This window comes from Balaenoptera ricei, chromosome 16 (genome assembly GCF_028023285.1).
Source record: "Balaenoptera ricei isolate mBalRic1 chromosome 16, mBalRic1.hap2, whole genome shotgun sequence".
Taxonomy (NCBI): domain Eukaryota; kingdom Metazoa; phylum Chordata; class Mammalia; order Artiodactyla; family Balaenopteridae; genus Balaenoptera; species Balaenoptera ricei.
Genome location: NC_082654.1, coordinates 120,015,188 through 120,035,725, shown reverse-complemented (window position 1 = coordinate 120,035,725; position 20,538 = coordinate 120,015,188). Strand labels below are relative to the sequence as shown.

The window sequence follows — 20,538 nt, the reverse complement described above, 5'->3', positions numbered from 1 at the left end:
CTTGGTTACAGCAGTCTGTCAATATGCTAGTCTTCTAACTGGTAAACGAGACTATCTCCCTACCTTTTTCCTGCATGTTATAGCCATATATACCTACTTAAAAGACTTGCTTATATTGGTCCACTTCTTAAAAAACAGCTAATGGTTTCCGTTTACTAAAATTCCTTAGGTAGGCATCGCATTCCAGGATCTTCGTGGTCTGATCTCAAACTACTTTCATAGTAGTTTACAAATTAGTTCTTAACTTTCTACTTTACAGATTTATTTCAGCCAAATGCTTGATCTGTATCCCCAGAACAGTTCTTGAATTTTTCTGTCTCCAGTGCTTTTGCTTATACTGAAGTGCCCTATCTTCCATCCCCATTTCATAAGACCTCTTTTGTTCTGCAATACCCTACTTGCATCATCAAAGTTTCCTTTGAAATTGTATTCAGAAAAAGATCATTTCTTCCTTTATGCTCATAGTAAAGACTCAGAAAATGATTATTTGCCTCCTTTTAGTTCTAGTAGCATCTGAACCATGAATATCTCACTGTAGTATACTATATTCTAATATTCTATATTCCATTTATGAACATGTATTATCAATTAAATTATAAACTTTTAGGGGCAGGGACAATATTGGTTCTTACTTATTAGATGAAGAAATAGAGATGATATCACCACTCATTTCATAGGGTTATTTTTGAGGATTTAGTGCCTGGAGCTTGGAGGCAACTCAACTAATGCTGATTCTTTTCTCTTTCTTCTTTGTCTCCCCAGAACACCTAACAGTGCTGTATAACTATTTAAGAACAATTTAACTTGTGCTTCATAACGTTTTGCCTCATCCTCCCTTCCATGTGTATGATGAGCAAATAGGGCTTATAATTTAATAACAGTTAATTATGTGGCAGTTACTCATTTTTCTTCTTGTTACTTTCTTCCATGTTCTTAGGTTCTTCCTGTTTTTGTTGGCCTCTGTGCTTGACATGTTCCAGATTATCATTTATTATTCTCTACTTCGTTCACTTTTTTAAAACCAACTTTTTATTATGAAATTTCATATGTAAAAAGTTTAAGAATAGTATAGACATCATGTATATTCTCCACCTGGAAGGACCAGTTAATAGTTTGCCATATATGTTCATCCACTCTCCTTCTCTATCTTGGTACTCATACACACAGACACATGCTCACACACATATGCATGCATGCATGTACACACATACACATTTTTCTTTCTCTGTGTTGAACCATTTGAAAATAAGTTGCAGACAACATGGCATGTATATCTCAGTTCAGCGTATATCTTCTAAAAACAAGAACATTCTCCTACATAACCAAAATATGATTATCATATATAAAATACTGACAGTAACTCCATAATAGTCCACTAATATTCAGTCCATATTCAATTTTACCTAGTTGTCAAAGGAAAATTCTTTATAGTTGCTTTTCCAAAACCAGAATTCAGTCAAGATTCATTTGTTATGTTTCTTTAGTTTCTTTAATCATTTTACCTTTTTCTAAAAACTCCTTGCCATTGATGCTTTGAAGAGTATAGACTTTAAAAAATATCCTTTAAAAATATTCTGCACTGTATATTTGTCTATTTAGGGGAGGGAAGAATTTCTGCTCTACCCCTCTTGGTTCTTTTGACTGGTCTAATAATTAAATAGATACAAGACAGATTAATAGGAGAAAAACAAACAAATTTAATTTCGTACATATGGTGGTCCCATAGGTATAAGACTCAAGAGGTGACCAAAGCATGTTGTTTATATACCTTTTTAGACAAAGAGTAAGTTATTTGTGAAGATTTGACAAAACAAAAGGGTTTGGGCTTGGAGTAGTAAATTAATGAAGAAGTAATGAAGTTTGTTTATACAGCTTCCTCTGCCCCAAACTCTGTATCTCTGGTAATAAGGATGCCCTCCATCCTCCAGCATAGGGAGGATATCTTCCCATGGGAGCTTTGTTTCCTGCTTTCAGGGGAACAAAGGAGGGTTAGGGTGTTCTTCTTGCATGGGCTGTTTCTCAAGTGACTTTATTTCATTTTATTTTTAATAAATTTATTTATTTATTTTTGGCTGCATTGGGTCTTTGTTGCTGCACGTGGGCTTTCTCTAGTTGCGGCGAGCAGGGGCTATTCTTCATTGTGGTGCACAGGCTTCTCATTGCGGTGGCTTCTCTTGTTGTGGAGCACAGGCTGCAGGCACATGGGCTTCAGTAGTTGTGGCACACGGGCTCAGTAGTTGTGGCTCACAGGCTTAGTTGCACCATGGCATGTGGGATCTTTCCAGACCAGGGCTCGAACCCGTGTCCCCTGCATTGGCAGGCGGATTCTTAACCACTGCACCACCAGGGAAGTCTTTTCAAGTGACTTTAATTCAAAATAGTCAACATTCCACTTTGGCATATTTTGGGGTGGCCTCCCACAAGCCCCATCATCTAATTGTTTCTTTTGGTATTACTGAACCTTTTCTCATATTCCCTGTTTTTGCTGTAACTGGAAGTTGGATCAGACTTAATCAGACTCAGGTTAAACATTTTTTTGCAAGAATTTTTCTTGGTTAGGTTGGGTACTGTATACGCTGCCAATGTGGTACGATGTGATATTTGTTTTTACCGCTCTAAATGATGCTGAGTTTGATCCCTTGGTTTAGATGGCAATTGCCACATTTCTCCTCTGTGATATAATGGTTTTCCCTTTGCAATTCATAAGTAACCTTTGGGCTATTATACTGGGGCTGGGAGGATATTCTGTTATCCAACAAGCTTTCATTTAATGATTGTATCCATTTATGATCCTTGCCTAAATTATTAGGGCTTTACAAGACAGTGATTATCTAATTCTATTATTTTTTCTATACTTTTTAGCTAATATTCTTCTGTAAGGAAGGCCATTCCTCTTCTTTCTCTCTCCATAGATTTGTGGATTTTTATTTATTCAATGTGTTATCATTTATAGTCTTTAATCTTTTTGATAGATTAAATTTTCCCAATTGTGTTCAATGGAAGTTCCATCAAACTGGCTTCTTTTTTCTTTTGACCTGCTTCTATATAAGTCTTTAAGAACTTTCTTACTTTCTGGCACAAAAAGATGACCCAGGCTTGCCTTGTATTTTCTGTGCCTTAGACCTAGAGTCAGCCATTTCTCTAATGACTCCTGATTCCCTTTAATGGTGAATAGTACTTTGAAACCAAGATGTGGGCACTAGGTGTGCTCATTGCTATTGGGGATCACTTCTTTTAGGCCTTGAAAAGGACATAGCTATGGGAAAGACTTTTTTAAAAATCATGAGTTTATATTGATATTTATAGGCTTTGTTTTCTTGAATTACTTTATATTGTATCTCTTTTTCTTATGCTGAAAATCTTAATTGCTAACCAACAGTAATACATTTCCTTGTTTTATATGTTTCTTATTTGTTTTATACTATGATTATATAAAATAGTTTCATAATTATAGTACCAATATGATTGCTGACATAAACCTACCTGGGCAAGTTCAAGATGTCCTTTTCCAACGTACAGAAGTTATGAAAACTTTCCAATATACAGAAAAGTTGAAAGAATTGTACAGTGAAGACTGATATATCCATCACCTAGAGTCTGCAATTAATATTTTACTATATTTACTTTATCCTATATCTATCCTTTTATTTATCTGTCAATTCATCTTATTTTTTATGATGCAGTTCAAAGAAAGTTCCTTTTTGTGAGTGTGTATGTGTGTATACATACAAATATACATACATTCTTGTGGATAAAGGGTTAGGAGACTATGTTTAAAAGTTACTTAAAATGATCTTTTTCTCTCTGTATGGTTATGCTATCAGTTTCATAAACAGTCATTTGTAACTTGTGTCAGTTTGGGGTTGCCTTTTTTTCCCCTCTTTGAATAAATCATGCTTTCTGGATATGTTGTATTTCTTTTTCCCCAAAGCTGGATTAGTAGGACCTGCTTCTGTCCCCACTTCAAGAGGCAACCACTGTTCTGCTTTTCCCCCCCCAACTATATGTTTTGCCTGTTCTAGAACTTAATACAAATGGAATTGTCTAGTGTGTACCCTATCCTTTTCATCAGCATAATACTTTTGAGATTCTTCAGGTAGCTAGCATGTATCAGTGATTTGTTCCTCTTTATTGATAAGTAGTATTTCACTGTATGAATATACCATGGTGCCACTTCTTTCCTTTGGGGCTGACTTTTCTCTAATTTCTTCCTGGTTTTGGTTGCTTGCCAGTCCCTTCAGGTAGTTGTTTTTTAATAGTTTTTCCATATTTTATATTGTTTCCTATGGGAGAATTTCTCTGATATGAGCTATTCCAACATTACCAGAAGATAAATTCATTTTGTTGCATCTTGAGCAAATAAATTTTTAGTTTTTTCTACTTTATGAAATATTTTGAAATTTTCTTTCTGACTTAATATGGTCAATTTTCATGACTGTCATGGGCTTTTGAAGTTATATTTCTTTTTTCAGAGTATAAAGTTCGATATGTATATATATATTTATATATATGCAAAAGATCTATGTTATTGATTATGTTTTTATTTTTTGACCACTTGAACTATCTTGGACTGAAAGAGATAGGTTATGATTTTTGTTATTCAGGTTTTGCTGTCTTACCCTTGTATACCCTGTACTTAATGTTTTATGAAACATTTGGTACTTTAGTTCTTGTTATATATTTATTGCCAATTGTAGCCTTCAGCATTATAAAAGTGTCCTTTTGTTGTTGTTGTCCTATAATGCTTTTGGATCTGAGTTCTACAGTTTCCTGATAACAAGATCATATACCCTGATTTCTTATTGTTTGCATTTGTTTGGCATATCTTTGCCCATCTGTTTAGTTTATTAACCTTTATGAATTGTTTGGTTGAAGGTGTGTTTCTTGTATTCATCCCAGAGTTGGGTTTTACATTATGAGCCTATCTGAAAATCCTTTTACTAGAGGAGTTAAGCATACTTACTTATATATTACTGATATATTTGGTTTCAGCTTTGTCATATGTTCTTTTATGTTATGTTAACTTACGTGTATTATAATTATAGCTTGTCTTTTACCATGTGGTCTGTTTTCTTTTTTTTTCCTTTTTTTAAAATATTAATTAATTAATTTATTTTTGGCTGTGTTGGGTCTTCGTTGCTGTGTGCGGGCTTTCTGTAGTTGCGGCGAGCGGGGGTACTCTTTGTTGCGGTGCGTGGGCTTCTCATTGCGGTGGCTTCTCTTGTTGCGGAGCATGGGCTCTATCTAGGCGCATGGGCTTCAGTAGGTGTGGCTCGCAGGCTCTAGAGCGCAGGCTCAGTAGCTGTGACGCATGGGCTTAGTTGCTCCGCGGCGTGTGGGATCTTCCCGGACCAGGGCTCAAACCTGTGTCCCCTGCATTGGCAGGCGGATTCTTAATCACTGCGCCACCAGGGAAGCCCGCTCTGTTTTCTTTATTTAATTTAAGAAGAGTTTTATTGGTCATAGAAGTTACTAGAACTTTATATTTAAAAACTATATACTGATAACTTTATAATGACCTTAGTTCTTTTTTTCTTAGGCTTCTCCTATTTTGTTTTTCTGCTTTAAATGATATCATTTTGTTTCCACTTACTATTTTCTGTGTAAAAATCAATGAACTTATTCTATTTTCCCATTTCTTCCTTCTCTACCTTTCTATCTTTTTTTTTTTAGGGTGTATTTCTCCTTTGGTAGGTGGATAGTGTTTACATGCTAATCTTGTACTTGTAACTTCACCTTTGTTTTAGTCTTTGATCTGCAATTAAATATATATAATGTTCACTCCCTGTCCTTTTGTTGTACTTTCCAAAATTATCTCTTGTTTAGAGGAAACTCATGAGCTAGTAGATTCCACAACCTGAGTAGAGTTTTCTTCACATTCTTGCATGTTTAAAGTGCTTTCCTTTAGTGTTGGTACCTAAAGTGCAGCTTGGCTGGATACAAAATCCTTGGCCAACACTTTCTTTCCTTGAGCTTCTTGAATACCTTGCTCCATTGTTGTCGTGTTATCAACAAATCTAATGTCTAATTTTTTTTTCCTTTGTGGACTGATTTTTTTCCTTTGTAAATGACTTGGTCTTTTTATCTGGAAGCTGAAAGATGTTTTCTTTATCTTAAAGGCTGGTAATTTTACTGGAATGTGACTACGGCTGAGCATTTTAGCTCATTTAGTGCCTTTTAAATATGTAGATTCAGTTCTTTTATTTTCAGGTTTTCCTGGAGTTAAAGCCTCCAGAAAAAAAGCATTAATTCTATCCTATCTCATTATTTTATTTTTCTTATTTAAGGACTCCAGTTGCACACAAGTTGGATCTTCTTTGCCTGTCTTCTATGTCTTTCAGTTTTTCTTTGATGTTTTTAAACTCTTTATTTTATTTTTGTTCTTTTGGTTCTTTTGGTTCTCATCCACTGTGTTCCTTACTGTACTTTCAGTTTTATATTTTTGTCCTTGGGCACCTTGTATTTACTCTTCATTTTAGAGATGATTTTATTTTTTCCAGCTTCTTTCCTTGTTCTCTTATTTTTTTTTCTTCTTTTTGCATTATTTACCTGCTGTTTATCCTTTACTAATGTGAGGTGTTAGATTTCAGATTCATGGTTTCTCTTATATTTGCAATAGCTTATTTAGCTACACTTAATTCATTTTGGAGTATCATGTTACCTTTTTTGTTATTCTATATTTTTTGGAAAGTTTTTGGTGGGGTATTTTTATCAGCTGAAGCATTCTGATTCTTTCTACTTTCACTTTATAATAGCTTTCTATGAGTGTTTGGATCCTTTTTTTTTTGTTCCTAATGAAGCAAAATGAAATATGTAGGATGTAGCATTTTCCTGGGCCAAGTGATGGTGGTGGGGAGGGGGTTGGGTAAAAAGGCTTACTTGGTCTTAGTTCAAAAGTGTTTTCTATTATTGGAACTATGAAAAGTAGTTTCTTTAATAAATAGTTCCTTTTGGGATGTTGGTTGGTTGGTTTTCTGATACTTTGTTACTGTTTTGTTTCTTAGGGTTTTTAACTTCAGCTGCTTTCTTCTTCTTCTCCTCTTCCTCCTCCCCCTCCTTGGCCCTCCCCCCTTTTCCTCCTCCTCCCTTTTTTTTTTTTTCATGGCCAAGCCTTCAAAGGATACCTCCCCTATTGCATGTCTGTCTTCTCCACAAGACTAACAACTTCTGAACCAGAATTATTTTGGAGCCCCTACCAGTGCCATGGTAGCACTGGTTTTATATCCATTCTCTTTTCTTATGATCTTCTAGAGGACATCATAAGTTGATCTTATTTGCGTTTTGCAATACCTGACTCTTTACTTGGGTAAGGCCTCCAGGAACTGGTTTTGATGTTTTCAGTTGTTAATTTCCTCTCTTACATGTAAATTGAAGTTTGTGATAGTCTCTTTTCTAGTTATGCTGTTGCTGTGGGCTGTAGATGATTTTGCTTTCCTTGTTGACGTGAAACCTTTTGTAGGATTTCCTGAAGAGATTCCAATTTAGGCGGCTACCATTATTTTACACAAACTGGAAAGTCATACTCTGATCACTTTAACAAATGATTTAGTGCCTCTTCCACATAAGCTCCAAGTTAATACTGAAGCCAAAAATACAAACACTCACAAAGTAATCCTAGTATTTGTGTAGCATTTCTAAGAATGATGCAGAATACATTAAAAATATTATTTCATTCAGTAGCTGTGAGGTAAATAGATACTTCCCACATTTTACAGATGAGGTTGCTGAGGCTAAGAGGTTAACAGCAACTCATTAACTAGTTATTGATGGGTAAGAGTCATACCTAAGACTTTAGTCTAAATCTACTGCTTGCTCCACCAAAAAGACCATATCCTATTTTACTTCATTTAGTATTCACTAAGTCTCTACTGAGTGCCTTAGAATGTACTGAGCTGTATACCAGGCACTGGTGATTGAGCAGTGAACAGAATAGACCAAAAAATCCCTATTCTTGCAGAGCTTACATTTTAGCAATAATATTCTCCTCTGCCCCAATCCACTCGTCTTTCTCTTGCCTTAACTTCTTAAAACTGTATTTGGCTTTGTGAAAATAATACTAGTCAAAGACATTTATAGTACCTAATTTTAGGTATCATTCAACATAATTCTGATTTTAATAATGCCACAAAAACTAGTTTCTCATACTCCAATTGCCTAGTTTAATTGCTTATATACTATAACATAAACAAAAATAAAAATGTAGATTGCCAGTGAAAATTATGTACTCCTGGTATTTCTACAATAAAACATGGTATAGTTAAGACGTTACTGATTTTATTTTTTTAAACTTTATATTGTTTGGTGTCTGTTGAAAAGAGGTTGTTGTCTCAAGGTTTGAAATAGAAAACTCATCTTCCCAGCTTAACATACTTATATGAAGGTATTAATTTTATACCACATAGTTTTAGGATGGTTTAAAAGTCCACATTAAGCATGTCTGTGTGTTTTAGTTTTCACTTATTTGCACAAGAGGTGAAGAATTTTATAACCTGCTTTCAAATAATAGAATAGTATTTAGAATTCTTCTAAATGCTTTGTTAAGATAATATAAAATACTTTCATCATTGTGTTATTTCTCATTGTATCTTGTTAATTCTGGAAAAGAAATGCTATTTTAACTTCCCATATGGAACAACATAAAATAGGATAATCTGTATTTACTTGGCCAATTTTAATACAGAGTTTTGAGCAACAAAGTGGCTGATTGGCACCCTCTGTTGGTCATTTTATTTACCTACAGGCAGAAATATAAGTTAATAAAACAAAGTTAAAAGTTTGTATTTTATATTTTTATCTCTATCTTTTAAATTAGCTTTTACAAGTCTTACCAAAATAATGCTCTAAACCGGGTTCATAAGAATAAGGTACAAAAAAAAAAAAAGAATAAGGTACACTATTATTTAGCTGTGCTTTTGTTTGAATGATTTTGTGGTTATTTGCTTTTTCCTCAGACTGGCTCTCTAACTGTAGCATTTTGAATTGGCATTAACATTGCAGATTTTAAAACAACTCTTTATTTAACTGTAGCAAACTATTAGCTACAGTAGCACATTATTAAACAGATAATGTTTAACAATTTATTGTCAGTTTGGATTAATTAGAAAAACATCACATTTTAGCACCCTAAAAAGCAGTTGAAGAGTTACTTGAATTGAAAATAATTTAGGCTTCTGAAACATGAGTCTGGATTACTTTAGTTCATCTCTCAATTTTTTAAAGACAGAATCATTCTGTAAGATTATATGGTTAATTGGATTTATATTATAATTTGATAATATTTGTATATAATAAGTTTGTTGACAGGTCCTGAAAATGCCTATGCAAGTAATTTTATACTTATAGGGAAGAAAGCTGTACTCTGCCAGGTGGTTGAATAGTTTGGAGGGGAAAAATTTTTTTGGTAAATATTTAGCAAGTTTGCTTTTGGTGATTCTAGTATTTTAGAATTTCACTTGTCTGCCAAAGCCTCAAGTTTAATCCAATTTAATAATGCCTAATGGATTTCAATTTTAACATAATTTATGACCTATTCCATAATACTCAAGTTACTCACTGTATTAGAGCTTCCTTGTATTTTTTCACTGAAATAAATATTTTAAGAATTTATATTATGCATTGCTCATATAGAACGTGTTTTTAGAAGTATTACTTACAAATGCCAACCAACTGTATTTATATTGTATTTCTTGTACCAATTTGAGGAAATTGAGATTTGTGTTTGGTTTCTAGTGAGCCTTTCAGTATATTATTTTCACCACAACATAGTAGACTATTCAATTGAATTTTTCACTCTGATGAACTAATAAGCCAGCTAAAATTCTCCAACGTGACAAACTGAACTTGAGTATAAAATACTGAACTTGACTCTTTTTAAAATTTATGATTCAACCAAACATTATTTTGAAATAATGAGTACTTTTATTTTTCACTGAGTGAATTTCCTATTTTAACTTAAATACCAGTGTGACCATAAGGTAATTAGATAGGATCCTGAAAATTTATGGCTTTAAGTCTACTACATTACTTTAGTTACACCTAGTGCTTGATTCTGTAAATACCATATAAATGTCCCATATAAGCTTATCGACTTCAATACATCAGTAAATTCTTTTTGCTCCTTTGGAATATATTTCACCTGTAATACTTATGTGCTTAATCCACTAAGAGAGTAAAAAAAAGTGGGATGATATATTTTGTTTTCAAATTTGGATGCATGATAATGAATATATATGCAATCTTTTTAACAAGGCTACTGAAATGTGTTAAGGTGTGTCATACTCTCCTGAAACTTAGTTAGATACACTTCAAACTCCCACCCAGTCTTTCTCCAAAAGCCCTTATAGAATCAAAACAGTATTCAAATGAAAAGTTTCTATCTTACCACGTATTTGAAGTACCTAGTTAAATTAACTGGCAGTTAATTGGCTAACCAAATTAAACAGAGGCCAAAAAAGAGTGCAAAGAAGAATACTCCTGGATACATTGCTCTAGAAACGGAATGCTAATCTCTAAATGCAGGTTATTAGGAAGTAGGATATTGGATAACTATTCAGAGATGGGATTGATTTGGTCTAATAGAAGATAACTATTTTGAAAAAAAATGTTTTTTAATATTTAAGTACTTATTTATTTATTTGGTTGTGTTGGGTCTTAGTTGCAGCTCGTGGGATCCTTAGTTGCAGCTCGTGGGCTCCTTAGTTGCGGCTCACCAGCTTCTTAGTTGTGGTACGTGGGCTCCTTAGTTGTGGCATGCAAACTCTTAGTTGTGGCATGCACGTGGGATCCAGTTCCCATACCAGGGGTCGAACCCAGGCCCCCTGCATTGAGAGTGTGGAGTGTTAACCACTGCACCACCAGGGAAGTCCCTGAAAAAAATTTTTATGATAATAGTATAGTCTACAGTCAGACCTGGAAGTGTCTTATATCCCAAGAATTTCCTTTGAGACCTTTTCTATTGTCATGATAATGTTTTCCTCTCCACATTTTATTCTCTCTAGAGGGCTACTCCCTTCCTTTGCCAACTTAGTTCATTTATTGTTTCAGTGTATGCTTAGCTTTTTAGAACTTTAAGGAAATGAAATATGATATTACCACACATGAATATGTAGCAGAGAGTAATTTTTTAAATATTTGTTAGATTTTATAAGGATAAGATACTCTTGGGCAGCATGTTCATGGTTGGGAAGTTCATTAACTTTTTCAGGCAACTATAATCTGGTAAGCTAGAAATGTAATTTATGAAATGGTGACGCAAGGTATTATACTTCCTAGGACCTGTACAAATATTCCACATCTTGTTTTTAAATGTAAGAGGTCACAAAAGCCTTTCATTGTAGAGTAAGCCATTATATAATCATCAGGGAATGTAAAGCTTGTATGAAAAAATCAAAGAGAATGGCTCTATATATTTCTTTTAAAGCCAGCTAACTGTTGACTAAACATCATAAAGTTTGAGTCAAATAGTTTATGTTAACCGGAAGTCATTATTATTCAAGGATGTGTTTATTTTTAATATTTAGGCATTTGTGAAAGTTCGTTAAAACAATTGCTTATTAGAGAAGGTCTATTTTTCATTAGGGTGTTTTTTCTTTTGACAGTGATGTGAATTTTGAAAGTAAAGCACGAACAGCATGTAAGGGAAAGATTGCCATATCAGGTATGCTGTAATGGATCATTTTTCTATTGCTGAATAAATTCTATAAAGTAACTTCCTAGAGTTAGTGGGGCTTTTTAATTCCCTATGTCCATTTTCTTTTTTCATTTTATTTTGCATACCTCTATCAGAATATTTGTTCTAAAACACTGTTTTCATCATTATGCTCTACATTTGTGTAGAATTTTACAATTTGAGAAAACTGTTTCATGTATATTACATATATTATGAAGTTTTCTCCTCACTGCAACACTGTGTAATAGGTAGGGTAGTTCCCGTTTTCTATAGACAGAGGTTAAATGACTTTGGTTGAGCTGGGCTGCAAACTCAAGTCTTTTGACTCCCCATTCCTTTTTTGCTCAGAAGTTTCAGTACTGTGTTTAATGTTTGTCTACTCTAGAATTTCCATGAGGGTTGGAACCCTGTTTGCTTTGTTCATCACTATATACCCAGGAGCTAACACAGTGCTTGTACGTAGTTATTACTCAGTGAGTATTGATTGGATGGATGACTACACTCCATTACCCATAGGATAGAGACTAGACTTCCCCTTAGAGTTTTCTCTTCTGACCCAAATATTTTTCTAGTCATATCTTCCACTACTCCTACACATAAGCTGTCTGCTTTAGCCAGACATTTCTCTCCCTGTTCTGTCAACACACCCCATGTTCCTAATACCCAGTTAGCTCTAGAAATAACTATATTATCTTCAGGATCTATTTGCTCATCTATAAAGCCTTCCCTGTTCCCTGCTAGAAATATTTTTCCCTTCTCTGAATTCTTAATGCAGTTAGGAGACACTTTACCACTAGATGGCACTTATGCTGTGTTGTCTCAGTTTCTCCAAAGTGTTAAGGAAGCTAAAGACAATGGCTTGGAGATGCCACAGATTGAAGTGAATAAATACATGGCTGACTCATGTGTATGCTAGTTAGATAATGTACCTTTTATAAATATTATCTCATTGGTACGCTTTGGAAACAACAGACCTCCAGCGGTCCTTAAGTAATAACTAGTTTGTTTCATTGGCTAAAAGCCTTGTTCTCTTAGCTCCAGGGAGCCTGCTGCTGTATTTCAGGCCCTCTTACCCAAGGAACTGTTTGGTTGTTGTTTTTTTCCCAAGGAACTGTTTTTAAAAATGTCTTCATGTTAAAAATTCTCCTACAGGAAGGATATACCTGAATTTTACATATGACATAATTGTCCTAAACCAGAGGGATTACCCTCAGCAAAAATTCTTCAGAAAAATAACTGAGCTATATATAAAAATCCATTGCTTGTTTTATGTTATTTATATTTGTTTTCATCTTTCCAATTATGAATGGAATAAAACATGTTTTATATCTTATTTATCCTTTTGATGCCAAACATAGCACTTTTACATATTAGTTGTTCACTATGTTCAATACATTTTAATGTGAAAAAACAAAATATTATAGATCTTTAAAGGGGATTTTCTAAAAATACTTAAACATAATCCTCCATTCCTTGCTTCTGATGTAGTGCCACTCAGTACACAAATGAGATAAATTGCTGTTGAAGACTGAATGCCATGATAAAGTTAGCCTCTACTGTCATTTCATAATAGTTTATTGACTGCAGGAATCATGAAATTAGCATTAACTCTCCATTTAGAAGAGTGTTTAAATAAAAGCATTTAAAGTAGAGAAAAAACTATTTTCTTGACCATAAATACTCGAGTATAGAAATTAAACTTATTTCTGCATGTGTTTCTTCTTTTTAAAAGATAATTTTAAATTAAATTAAGGAGCCAAAATTCTCAGAAAATGGGATACATAGGTAATTTCTTTACATCTTTGCTTAGACTTAATTATATCTTGTCTGTAATGTTTGCGAAAGATAAAAACAAAGAACATTAAAAACTAATTCACCTTTATAAATCCATTTTCTTTTGACATGGGAATGAAAACGTGACTTTTGTTTTGATCAAAATGAATATTTGCAACAAAGTTTTATAATGTTTCTGAGATTACGTTGATTCCCAGGAGATACCTGGGATTTCTACTTCTAGCTTCACCACTCACTGGCCAGATCTTTATAAAAGTAAAAAGAATAATTGAGGTTTATCCCGATTGTTTCTGCTCAACACCAAATAATTGCATATGGTAATTGTCTCAGCCTATTCGCTAACTACTAATTCGATGACTAAAGCCAAATCAGTTCACAAAGTACCTCGGTTTTCGCTTTTGAAAATGATAGACTTCTAGGACCTGATAGCATCAAGTTAGCTATCCTATTATGGCTCTTTCACTTTACCATTAAAGTGTCAATTAAGACATTTTAAAAAAGACAAAGGTAAGAGTACTGTAAATTAAAACTGAGTCAACCATTTGCAAGAAGCTGGAAGGAATTTCTACTCTTTGAGACTGAATTTTAAAATTTAGCTAATGAGTTACACATCTTTTGCCATCTAAACAGTACATGACCACCTGGGAAATAGATAAGAAATGTCCATCTTCTCCTCTTGAGGATCTGACATAGCTAGGCATGGGAAAGGGCAAGACTGACCAATAGGCCATGGTTGTACAGCAAAGGAAGTAAGGGTCCATGTTCCTTCCAAGATAGTGTAAATAGTTAATACCACCCTACTAGAAAAAGAATAGTTGTGAAAAAGAACAGTTGTGAAATGCAGTGAGTCAGCAATTCTGGTCAAGCAAGAAGCAGGCCCTTTGACAGGACATCAGCCAAGTCATAATTATAAAACAATAAAGGTGATCCCATTAAAATCAAGAACAAAATAGCAATGTCTATTATATTAATATTACAACAGAGTTTTAGAAATTTTAGCTAAAATAGTAAGAATGAAAGATGAAACTACTGAAAAGAAATAGATAAATTGAGTACTATTTGAAGATAATAGATTGCAGACCTAGAAAATATAAGGAAATTTACTGAAACATTGTTTGAATTAATAAAGAATTCAGTAAAAGTGTCTAGATTCAAGATATATACATAAAAAGTTGTAGCTGCTCTCAACACCAGCAAGAACTAGTTACAATAAAAGCAGCAAAAAACAAAAACATTAAATACCCCATGAATAACCTTAATAAAAATATAAGGGTAACTGTATTACGCTACTCTATGTAAATAGTGTATTGTAAAGTTAACAGTTCCCAAGTTACTTTGGATACTAGAGTTCTAATAAAACATTGGAGGGGGAATTTTGACACATTATTTCTAAGATTTACTTAAAAAAATTAGCAAGAGAGAATAAGATGTTTTTGGAAGGATATATTTCTAACAGATGGTAAAGTATATTATAAAGTTTCAATGGTTATGATGGTATGGTATTGGTATCAGGATAGATAACGATTCAATTAGATCTATAAAGCATATAGCCAAGGAAAGGACACTTACTCAGAATGGCATATATGATAAAGATGGCATCATTCAATCAGTGAAGAAGAGAAGGCCTATTAAATATATAAATGGAGCTGGAACTGTTTTTATAAGAAGAATATTTATATGTTTACCTCACATACTCAAAAATCTTACAAAGATTAAATAATTAATTTTTTAAGATTCATTCATTCATTCATTTATTCATTTATTTGGGCTGCATTGGGTCTTCATTGCCGCGTGGGTTTTCTTTAGTTGCGGCGAGCGGGGGTTATTTGTTGTTGCCGTGCATGGGCTTCTCATTGCAGTGGCTTCTCTTGTTGCAGAGCATGGGCTCTAGGCTCACGGGCTTCAGTAGTTGTGGCACACAGGCTCAGTAGTTGTGGTTCACAGGCTCTAGAGCACGGGCTCAGTAGTTGTGGCTCACAGGCTCTAGAGTGCAGGCTCAGTAGTTGTGGCGCCTGGGCTTAGTTGCTCTACGGCATGTGGGATCTTCCTAGACCAGGGCTCCAACCCATGTCCCCTGCCTCTGCAGGCAGATTCTTAATCACTGCGCCACCAGAGAAGTCCCTAAATAATTAATTTTTAAAAGTACAAACCATAAATATGTTTTTAAAAAGAAAAAGAAAAATGGGCCATGGATACAAACATATTTACTGAACTGGCCAGTAAGTTTATTAACATTTTTCTTAGTCAAGAAAATGCAAATGTCCAGTGGCTAAGACTCCATGTTCCCAATACAGGGGGCCTGCCTTTGATCCCTGGTCAGGGAACTAGATCCCACATGCCACAACTAAAGATCCCACATGCAGCAATGAAGATCCCGCATGCTGCAACTAAGATCCAGTGCAGCCAAATAAATAAATAAATATTTTTAAAAAAGGAAAGAAAATGCAAATGTAAACAAATCCTGTCACTTGACTATTAAATTAGTAAATATATGTATATTTAATTGAAGTACAGTCAGTTTACAATGTTGTGTTACTTTCTGGCATACAGCAAAGTGATTCAGTTATACATATATGTGTGTGTATGTATATATATTCTATTTCATATTCTTCTCTATTATAGGTTATTACAAGATATGAATATAGTTCCCTGTGCTAAACAGTAGGACCTGTTATTTTATATATAGTAGCTTGTATCTGCTAATCCCAAACTCCTAATTTATCCCTCGCCCACCCCCTTTCCCCTTTGGTAACCGTAAGTTTGTTCTCTATGTCTGTGAGTCTATTTCTGTTTTGTAAATAAGTTCGTGTCAATTTTAGATCCCACATATAAATGATACCATGTGGTGTTTGTCTTTCTCTTTCTGACTTGCCTCACAGTATGATAATATCTAGGTCCATTCATATTGCTGCAAATGGCATTATTTCATTTTTTATGGTAGAGTAGTATTCCATTGTATTTATGTACCACATCTTTTTTATTCATTCATCTCTCAATGGACATTTAGGTTGCTTCCATGTCTTGGCTGTTGTAAATAGTGCTGCTATGAACATAGGTGTGCATGTATTTTTTCAAATTATGGTTTCATCCGGATATATGCCTGGGGTGGGATTGCTGGATCACATGGCAACTCTATTTTTAGCTTTTTGAGGAACTTCCATACTGTTCTCCACAGTGGCTGCACCAATTTACATTCCCACCAACAGTGTAGGAGGGTTCCCTTTTTTCCATACCCGCTCCAGCATTTGTTATTTGTAGACTTTTTAATGATGGCCATCCTGACCAGCATGAGATGGTACCTCACTGGTCAGGTAATTTTTGTAGTTTTGATTTGCATTTCTCTAAAAAATAGTGATGTTGAGCATCTTTATGTGCCTGTTGGCCATCTGTATGTCTTCTTTGGAGAAATGTCTATTTAGGATTTCTGCCCTTTTTTTTTTTTTTTTAAATTTATTTATTTAATTTATTTATTATTTTTGGCTGCGTTGAGTCTTTGTTGCTGTGCACGGGCTTTCTCTACTTGCGGTGAGTGGGGGCTACTCTTCGTTGCGGTGCGCGGGCTTCCCACTGCAGTGGCTTCTCTTGTTGCGGAGCACGGACTCTAGGCACGTGGGCTTCAGTAGTTGTGACTCGCGGGCTCTAGAGCGCAGGCTCAGTAGTTGTGCCTCGTGGGCTCTAGAGTGCAGGCTCAGTAGTTGTGGCGCACGGGCTTAGTTGCTCCGCGGCATGTGGGATCTTCCCGGACCAGGGCTCGAACCCGTGTCCCCTGCATTGGCAGGCGGATTCTTAACCACTGTGCCACCAGGGAAGCCCCACTGCCCATTTTTTGATTGACTTGTTTGTTTTTTTTGTTACTGAGTTGTATGAGCTGTTTATATGTTTTGGAAATTAAGGCCTCGTGGATCTCATCGTTTACAAATATCAATACTTTCTCCCAGTCCGTAGATTGTCTTTTCGCTTCGTTTATGATTTCCTTTGCTGTGCAAAAGCTTTTAAGTTTGATTAGGTCCCATTTGTTTGTTTTTGCTTTTATTTCTATTGCCTTGGGAGGCTGACCTAAGAAAACATTGGTATGATTTATGTCAGAGAATGTTTTGCCTGTGGTCTCTTCTAGGAGTTTTATGGTATCCTGTTTTATATTTAAGTCTTTAAGCCATTTTGAGTTTTTGTGTATGGTGTTGAGGGAGTGTTCTAACTTCACTGATTTACATGTAGCTGTCCAGCTTTCCCAACATCACTTGCCAAAGAGATTGTCTTTTTTCCATTGTATATTCTTGCCTCCTTTGTTGACAATTAATTGACCATTTGTGTGTGGGTTTATTTCTGGGCTCTTTTTTCTGTTCTGTTGATCCATATGTCTGTTTTTGTGCCAGTCCACGCTGTTTTGATTACTGTAGCTTTGAGGTATTGTCTGAAGTCTGGGAGAATTATGCCTCTAGCTTTGTTCTTTTTCCTCAGGATTGCTTTGGCAATTCTGGGTCTTTTATGGTTCTGTATAAATTTTAGGATTATTCAAGTTTGGTATAAAGTGACAGGGGTTAATGTGACAGGGATTGCATTAATTCTGTAGATTGCTTTGGGTAGTATGGCCATTTTAACAATATTAATTCTTCCAATCCAAGAGCATGGTATATCTTTCCATTTCTTTAAATCATCTTTAATTTCCTTTATCAGTGTTTTTATAGTTCTCAGCATATGTCACCTCCTTGGTCAGGTTTATTCCTAAACATTTTATTTTTTTGATGTGATTTTAAAAGTGATTTTTTTTTTAACTTTCCCTTTCTGGTATTTCATTGTTATCATAAATAAATGCAACAGATTTCTGTATGTTAATCTTGTATCCTGCTACCTTGCTGAATTTGTTTATCAGTTCTAATAGTTTTTGTGTGGAGTCTTTAGGGTTCTTTCTATGTACTATCATGTCGTCTGCATATAATGACAATGTAACCTATTGCCTTCCAATTTGGATACATTTTATTTCTTTTTTTCTTGTTTGATTGCTGTGGCTAGACTTCCAATGCTACGTTGAATAGAAGTGGTGAAGGAATTCCCTGGTGGTCCAGTGGTTAAGACTTTGTGCTTTCACTGCCGTGGGCCTGGGTTCAGTCCCTGGTTGGGGAACTAAGATCCCACAAACTATGTGGTGCGACCAAAAAAAAAAAAAAAAGTGGTTAGATTGGGCATCCTTGTCTTGTTCCAGAATTTAGTGAGAAGGCTTTCAACTTCTCACCATTGAGTATTATGTCAGCTGTAGGTTTGCCATAAATAGCTTTTATTATGTTGAGATATGTTCCCTCTATACTCACTTTGGTAAGAGTTTTTATCATGAATGGATGTTGAATTTTATCAAGTGCTGTTTTTGCATGATTGAGATAATCATGTGGTTTTTGTCCTTTCTTTTGTTGATGTGGTGTATCACATTGATTGATTTGCATATGTTGAACCATCCTTGTGACCCTGGGATAAATCCAACTTGATCATGGCATATGATCTTTTTTATGTGTTGTTGGATTTGGTTTGCTAATATTTTGTTGAGAATTTTTGCATCTGTATTCATCAAAGATATTGGCCTGTAATTTTCTTTTTTGGTAGTGCTTTTGTCTGATTTTGGTATCAGGGTGATGGTGGCTTCATAGAATAACTTTGGGAGTGTTCCCTCCTCTTCAGTGTTTTGGTATAGTTTGAGAAGGATTGGTCTGAGTTCTTTGTATGTTTGGTAGAATTCCACAGTGAAGCCATCCAGTCCTGGACTTTGTTTTGCAGGGAGTTTTTGTTTTCTTGTTTGTTTGTTTAATTAATTATTTTTTTGTTAAATTTTTGGCTGCGTTGGGTCTTTGTTGCTGGGCGCAGGCTTTCTCTAGTTGAGGCCAGCGGGGGCTACTCTTCGTTGTGGTGCGCAGGCTTCTCATTGCGGTGGCTTCTCTTGTCACGGAACACGGGCTCTAGGCATGTGGGCTTCAGTAGTTGTGGCACACAGGCTCAGTAGTTGTGGCTTGTGGGCTGTAGAGCACAGGTTCAGTAGTTGTGGCGCACGGGCTTAGTTGCTCCGCAGCATGTTGGATCTTCCCGGACCAGGGCTTGAACCCGTGTCCCCTGCGTTGGCAGGCGGATTCTCAACCACTGTACCACCAGGGAAGCCCCTGGAGTTTTTGTTTTTGTTTTTGGTTTTTTTTGGAGACTCTATTTCACTTCTAGTGATTGGTCTGTTCAAATTATCCATTTCTTCTTGATTCTTGATTCAATTTTGGTGGGCTGTATGTTTTTAGAAACTTGTCCATTTCTTTTAGGTTGTTCAGTTTGTTGGCATATAATTGTTCATAGTGTTCTCTTATGGTTTTTTGTATTTCTGCAGTATCCATTCTTACTTCTCCTCTTTCATTTCTCATTTTGTTTATTTGGGTCCTCTCTCTTCTAGCCTGTCTAGAGGTTTGTCCATTTTGTTTACCCTTGCAAAAAACCAGCTCTTGTTTTTATTGGTTTTTTAAAATAGTTTTTAAATCTCTATTTTATTTATTTCCTCTTTGATCTTTATTGTTTTCTTCCTTCTGCTGACTTTAGGTTTAGTTTGTTCTTTTTTTCCCTAATTCTTTCAGGTGGTAGGTTAGGTTGTTTATTTGAGATTTTTCTTGTTTTTTGAGGAAGGCCTGTATTGCTATGAACTTCCCTCTCAGGACTGCCTTTGCTGCATGCCACAGATTTTGAATGGTTGTATTTTGACAGTCATTTAAACTTAATTGATATTTTCAGGACATTATATCCAAAAAATCCAGAATATACATTCTTTTCAAGTGCACATGGAACACTCTCTAGGATAGACCCACATACTAGGACACAAAACAAGCCTCAGCAAATTTAAGAGGATAGAAAGTTTTTCAAGCATCTTTTCTGTGTACAACGGCATGAAACTGAAAATAAACCACACAAAGAGAAACAAGAAAAAACAATTACATGGAGACTAAACAACATGGTACTAAAAAACCAATGGGTCGGTGATGAAATCGAAGAGGGAATTAAAAAATACTTTGAGACAAATGACAATGAAAACACAACCATAAATTAGTAAATATATTTTAAAA

At 35.0% G+C, this 20,538-nt stretch overlaps 1 protein-coding gene across 1 annotated transcript in view; it reads left to right on the top strand.

Annotated features, from left to right (window-relative positions):
* RTKN2 (rhotekin 2) overlaps positions 1 to 20,538 on the top strand; it is a 78,348-nt gene that overhangs the window by 11,065 nt on the left and 46,745 nt on the right. Inside the window, exon 3 of the mRNA XM_059899913.1 lies at positions 11,598 to 11,656. Within this exon, the coding sequence (XP_059755896.1) occupies positions 11,598 to 11,656 (59 nt within the window). The remainder of the gene's footprint in view (positions 1 to 11,597; positions 11,657 to 20,538) is intronic.